We start from the raw sequence: 6559 nt of genomic DNA, 5'->3' as shown, positions 1-6559 counted from the left end.
CACGTCGACGGCAAGTTTATCTAAAAATTTTCTTTGTAATTTTTTCTCAAATTTTCATTATATTTTAAATTGTTGAGCAAAACTTTTCTCGCACAAGCTTTTATCACAAGCAGGTGAGACTGAACACATATACTCTACAATATGCATTAAGAGCAAGATGAGACGACACCTTTTTATTACTCTTGTCAGAAGTCGCGTGCAGACGCCTGCTAGCTGTGGATTAGCAGGGTCCCAAGCAGGCAGGCAAAGCGCACCGTGACCCTCGCCACGGACGCCTTCGCAGCTCCGCTGCCGTCCAGATCGTACGCAGTGTGCCATGGCTATAGGATCACAGTTGTGCTTCATGTTTGTTTTCATACGACTAGGACGGGCCTCGGAGCAGTCATTCCCCACACCCCAGCCGGTCAGCCTCCGCACCTTCTTCCTTAGCACCGGTAGTCCTCCACCGCAGCCCTCCCCATCCGCCACCGGCATACAACAATGCCCTTACCGAACCGTTGCTTCCTCGCTCGATCACCTCCTCCCTGTCCATCCCTAACCCAGCAATCAGCATAGCCCTCGCCGAAGCGAGGCTTCCCCTCCATAGTCACCTCCTGGCGCTGCTACCACCACCCACCACCAGGTTTGCTAGAGGCGAGATGAAACACCCACCGAGAACCCCTAAAACCCTAATGCCAACGGTAGCTATGACGCCGCCACTAAGAGAGTGAGCGAAGCGATGCTATTACACGCGCAAACGACAGATAGTATGTCCCGTGTAGAAGCAAACCAGGCTGCTACCACTGATGGCAACTAGAAGCAAACCAGTAATTTCCTCAAACAAACACCGTCCCGCCAGCCTAACCCACTAAGCGGGGTGGGGTGGGGCTATAGGCGCCACCCTGCGTTTCACCCAACGCTTTGTAGGACGCTGCAGAAAGATAAGTGCAGAGGACCAAAACTGTCACAGTTTCTTAACTAAGAGAGATAAAGCAAGCATTCCTTGGACTGCGAGACTGGCAGACAGGTAACACAAATTCAACAGCTGAGCATCAGCCTCGTATGGATGAACAGATGTATATCAGCGAAGCAAGTGCAGATCAAGTCTTATCTTAAAGAGGTATTTGAGGTCAGTCACAGCCAGTCAGGCATACGATTCTCTACAGGGGAATGACAAAACACTACTTCCTTCCTTTGTTCTTCCTTTTACCTTTTGCAACATCCCGCTTCTTGTCGCCTTTTTTCGCTTTACTCTTGTTCTTGAACATTCTCTTCTGTGGCTTCTTCTTTACACCTAAACTGGAGTTCTTCTTGGCAGGCAAGCTAGGATTCTTGTTGGTGTAGCTCGCCAACCCGGGGCCAAACGGTTTTCGGGCCAAGGTAATCGCCTTCATGAATAATTTCCCTAGTGGTGACTGTAATTCTCGTCCCGTCATCTTCGTACGTTTTGATTTCTATAGACAGAATCAATTTAGAGAAGAATCAGGTGTTGATTTCTAGAAACAACGTCATGTTGTAGCACAGTAGCATGGCAGGCAGAACTGTTACTAAATCTAGTTCATGTACTCACCAGATAAAGATGCAGATAAATCGTCAGTAGTTTTTTTCCATCTCCTCTCCATCATTGCCGATACCTTCATTTTCCAATACATCACCATCAGCATTATCTGATGACAGCACTCTACCATATAGAGCAATCTCTTTCTCTTCTTTTCTCTGGAAAAGAATAATAACACTCAGCAAAACCAAGAGGGCAGCAACCAAGCAGTGTAATTCAGGCTGTTGCTATGACACAGGAAACAAAACACAAGCTGCCTTAAAATGACATTAAGCTCTTCAGATTCGTCTGCATTGCGTGCTTCATATCTGCAGGCATCCCATTCAACATACACATTACAATATATCTTAGCTGTCCCCTAGCAATGTCTATCAATTGCTAGTAGCTTTCTACATTTCAACATGAATTATATAAGCACACACCCTTTTGGATTCTTTTCTTCCTAATTTGTTCTGATGTTGGACTCATGCACATTGACATAATGACATACATCATACAATCCTAAATGAATCCTTCACCTAGAAGAATCCTACAATCTGTTGGACAGATAACAAGTGATTTGTAAAGGTCAATCAGATAAATTTGTCTTTCACTAACAGAAGAACCAATATTATCTTTATTAAGAAAACGAGAACCAATATAGCTGCCATGAACCACAACATTAGAGAAAAGAAAAGTAAACAGTTCTATTTGTGAGTGTGAGAAAGAAATAGAGAGAGAAGAGTTTCTCACCCTCTTGCGATCATGGATTCTCTTCTTCCTCTCCTTCTCCTGCAAAATCTTTTGCGCCTCCTTTCTTCTCTTCTTCTTCCTCTTATGGAACCCGGTCACAAAATCCCTGCCAAACAAAGATCCCGGTCACGAATTTGGTAAAATCCGTCGCACCATAGTACCACAATACATGGGAGATTTCAAAATACACCACTAAATCCGTGTGCCTTTCAGGATTTGCCACCATATCACAATGGCATGTGGCAAATCCTGAAAGGCACGCGAATTTAGAATTATATTCTGAAATTTCCCCAAATACATAATGTTTATACAATTCGCAACAATCATAACGACTACATTCATGTTGTGCCACGGGAATTTTGCGGCGGCGCCAAGTGAGAGAAGGCGAAGGAGGAAGCGGCACCTGAGGGCTTTCGTGTCGAGGGTGACGAAGAGCGCCTTGTTCTTGAGGGAGCGCTTCTTGATGTGCTTCGGCACCATCACCATCGGCATCTGCCCCACCACCACCTCCTCCTCCGACGCCGACATCTCCCCCATACTCCTCTTCCACTTACTCCTCCTCCCACGCCATGGCTACACAGCTCTCTCTCTCTCACACACACACACACACGGGGTAGAGCAGAGGAAGCGCCACCACTTTACGGAGCGAAGGGCAGCTAGGTTAGGGGAGGTCACGTGCAGGCTACGTGATTGTTTATCGAGTCACTAATTCAAATCCCTGCCCTGCAGCTTTTGTTTAGATTTGAACCAAATCTAAATATTCATGTAGCGATTTAACTAGGAAATTAAAAAAACCAACCTGACAATTGCAAATAGATTATTGAAATCTTTTTATTGTAATTTCATATTTCGGCTGGGGACCTTCACTCAAAATAGGGATTTTGTAAGTAGGTCTAGAGGTAAGAGGTGGGGCTATTTTGATAAAGAAAAGCCCTGACAATCTTCATTTTCTATGTGTTTCTTGGTAGAATTTTTGTGAAAGAATTTTTTTTAATAAAGAAAGGGCATACAATATGTATAGCATGGCTGATGCTGCTGGTCTAGCAGCAATTTGCGCTATGTTGTTCAGACAGGATGGAACTGAAAACATGCTCAGTAATTATCTAGCCGGCATAAAGTATATCCCTACGTCTTCATAGTATTGGAAGCCAAAATCAGATTCAGATGGCCATCTAAAATCTAAATACTTGTGAAAAATTAATAATGAGATGTGAAGAAGTCTGGTGCTGGAAAAGGATCATCTTGTCTGTTCAATAGTCTCTGACGCAAAATTACAGGTGTACAGAACTGCATATAAACCTCAGATTGGATAAAGTATAACATGACCTTCAGAGAGGACGAGCCGTAGCGCAGTTGGCTAGTTGTGCCCTGCGCTGCCCACTAGCGTTAGAAACTCAGGTTGCCTCACTCCCCTTCTCAAGTTCCTGGCCCATTTCAAAAAAAAGAAGGAAAAATTGGAAAACCCCACTTGCAACTTTAGGGGTTTATCAACCCTTATAACTTGCTTTTTTATCTACACCTTGCAACTCTTATTTGATATCAAATACCTCCTAGTACTGTTTGACCTCATGATATGATGCTTCTCTGACTTACTAAATGGCACGATAGCTTCTATAATGATTTTCATAATCTCTTGGAACATAAACTTGGATCTGTTACTCCGATTTTACACATTTAAATAGGATGAATATTCAAAAGTATTAAAGTAGGAAGCCTAATTAGGTTGATTTAAATGGTCCCTTAGATGCTGGAAACAACGCTAGATATCATTATGGCATATTAGGAACCTTAGAAAGTCATGTATGCACCCTGCAGTCAACTGTCATACGGGGGTATTTGACAACAGAACGGAGAAAATGAAGTTGCAGGGATCTCTGACACACCCAAAGTGGCTGGTGGGATTTTGCAATTTTCCCAAAAAAAAAAAATGATCTTCAGGAGGCAGGCATCATGTCCATGTGCCTCGTTTTCTTGAAAACGAAACATTAACAGTCTGCAGACTTGGGGTGGTTCACCCTTCATGCCTTGCAAGCATTACTCAGCACTTTCTCAGCCTGATAAGATGCATTTCCCTTTCATTTGCCATATCCCTCTCATGAGTCGTACCCCTAGAAGCAAAATGTACCCGGCTGGGCTGGAAGAAGCTGCAAGGAAGCTGTTATCTGACATGACAGTTTCTTTGGAAACTTTTCAGAGTGTTGAATGTTGAACTGATGTAGACCTGTAGCACAGGTGTAAAGAAAAATATAAGTATTGGTAAACCTTTTCTCCATTTGGCTTGGCCCACTGGCACACGACATTACAATGTTATTATCTTCAATAGCTGCCATGGTGATAGGAACACATGAATACATGCTGTGCATCACGACCTTGCTTCGTGACACACATAATCAACAAAATTCTTCAAAACAGTTTATTCCAAGAACCTTTGAAACAAAGACACTGAAGAGTGTATGCCTGATACTGGAAGACTAAAGAGTGTATGCTCATGCCTTGATCACCATTTTTCCAGGTCAAGTGCTCTCCCTTATCAGTTACTAGAAAAATTCAAGTGGCAGGAGAGTGTAGGAGTGTTCAATCAATTCATTGGAGAAGAGTGGCATGTAACAACTAGAAACAGTCAAGAGAACAACAAAAGAGTAATTTGTAACATTAGACTGCATGCCATTGCACATCAAACGTTTACAGGAGCGCATTCTACACTGAGACTTCACCTTCACCCTCTTCCTTGTTTTGGGGTTTCTCTAGAGACTCTGAACTGAACATTACTTAGAGAGCAACAGTAAGCAGTAGTTACATTTTCTTATTTTTTGGTCATTTTTTACTTGTTTTTTATACAAAAGGACACTTCCACTACTGCTACTACTTCTACCGGTACTAGACTTGATACTTGAAAGACCAGAGCACAATGGCATCAGCCATGAGCAACGCTGCAACAGGTCAGCAGCCGGGCTCAATTCCCCACCAGTAAGAACGAACCTAGCGAGGCTGGTGGATCACACGGGGTGCACCGCTCTTCGGGCTGCCAGCGTGCTTCGCCGGCTTCTCGGAGTGCCTGGGCTTCTCCCGGAAACCACGCGGGGCGTCACCGCCCTTCGGGGAAGACAGGTTCAGCGCCTTGAGCACAGCGCCTGCACAGAAACACACACACAAATGCAGATGAGCTCACTGCAGTTGATCTTTCAGAACTCGGACATGGCAAATCGGCAATCTGCCAGGGTGAGGCTACCCGTACAAGTCTTGAGAGCGGCTGGTGATGGCTGCTGCGCCTGCGCGGCCTGGACGGCGAGGGTTTGCTCGGGCTGGTCGTCAAAGAAGAGGTCGTCGTCGTCCAAGGCGTCGGGCAGGAGGCCGGCCGCGGCGTCGAGCTCCTCTGCCATGTCGTCGAGGTCGCTGTGCTGGCGGGACCAGTGGTCGCGGAACCAGGCGGTGGTGGTGACGAGGTCCCACCACTGCGGCGAGAAGTCCTCCACCTGCAGGAACGCCGCCGGGATGAAAATCGGCGCATTCGGGTTCAGCGACGACGACACCGCCATGGCGCTCATGCTTCCACTTCGTCTCCTCCCGTTCCTGATCACAGGAGGCCAAATCGGATCAGATCGCAGAGAGCGCGAAACCGCAGCAAGCGGATGGATCGCGCCGCAAAAGCTGCGAGGTTCCCGGATCGAAAGATTCGGCCTTCGCGGAAACGGGAACCGCAAGGATCGTGGCAGATGGATCTAGGCACAAACACGCTGCAAGGCTACAGATCCGAGCAAGCGGATGGATCGATCGTTCTTGGCGCTCACCTTGCGGTTCCTGGATGGATGGATGGATCGGCCGGCGCTGGGGAGCGCAGCAGGGGGTCTCGGCGACGGGGAAGAAAATATCTGCGAATGGGGTGAAGTGGGGTGGGGTGGGCAGCGAGCGAGTTTCTGCTAGGCCTCCATTTATAGAGCAGGGCCACGCGCAGGCTGCAATCGAGCGAGCCTTCCTTGCTGCTGCTGGCGGGGCCGGAACGGAAGCGTGTCTGTCGCCTGAAGGCAGCTTCCGGGAAAATAATGCTACTAGAGCTGGTCTGAGCAGCGCCGGTCATGACGTTTTTGGGTGTGGTAGGATATTCGCTGTTGCCGGTATAGATGTATATATAGGTTGGATGTAGCTATCGACGGAATTTAAGAATATTTGGTTAATTGTATTTATTTGATAGGTTAAGTTAAATTTTCGTGTGTTTAGTGAATTTGATGTCGTATGAGTTGAGATTCTAATTGGTTGCTCGTATGAAATTGATTTTATAGTATTGATAAATGG

At 46.1% G+C, this 6559-nt stretch overlaps 1 protein-coding gene and 1 pseudogene across 2 annotated transcripts; both read right to left on the bottom strand.

The window, feature by feature from the left end:
• Positions 1–581: 581 nt before the first annotated feature.
• Positions 582–4759, bottom strand: LOC133912524 (ribosomal RNA-processing protein 17-like; annotated as a pseudogene).
• A 150-nt stretch (positions 4760–4909) lies between these two features.
• On the bottom strand, positions 4910–6349 carry LOC133912523 (protein EARLY RESPONSIVE TO DEHYDRATION 15-like). 2 transcript variants are annotated; one of them, XM_062355309.1, is made up of 3 exons: positions 6058–6349; positions 5499–5839; positions 4910–5400 (listed from the first exon to the last, which is right to left on the bottom strand). In XM_062355309.1, exons 1-3 carry the CDS (start codon positions 6342–6344, stop codon positions 5249–5251), a joined length of 780 nt encoding a protein of 259 aa, XP_062211293.1. In that variant the 5' UTR covers positions 6345–6349; the 3' UTR covers positions 4910–5248. The 2 variants fall into 2 exon arrangements, with proteins under 2 accessions (XP_062211293.1, XP_062211294.1); XM_062355310.1 differs by having other exon boundaries at positions 5505–5839.
• Positions 6350–6559: the final 210 nt, after the last annotated feature.

The sequence above is a fragment of the Phragmites australis genome, chromosome 3 (assembly GCF_958298935.1).
Source record: "Phragmites australis chromosome 3, lpPhrAust1.1, whole genome shotgun sequence".
In the NCBI taxonomy this organism is placed as follows: Eukaryota; Viridiplantae; Streptophyta; class Magnoliopsida; order Poales; family Poaceae; genus Phragmites; species Phragmites australis.
The sequence above is the reverse complement of the archived record's forward strand: the minus strand, read 5'-3'. Positions and strand labels throughout refer to the sequence as shown.

Excerpts from the sequence above, each read along its gene's own strand:
- LOC133912523 (XM_062355309.1), bottom strand. The coding sequence starts at position 6,344 with ATGACCGGCGCTGCTCAGACCAGCTCTAGTAGCATTATTTTCCCGGAA. Across the intron at positions 5,840-6,057 it reads ATCCATCCAGGAACCGCAAG|GAACGGGAGGAGACGAAGTG; the intron begins GTGAGCGCCAAG and ends TCCTGTGATCAG. Across the intron at positions 5,401-5,498 it reads CGCTCTCAAGACTTGTACGG|GCGCTGTGCTCAAGGCGCTG; the intron begins GTAGCCTCACCC and ends GTTTCTGTGCAG.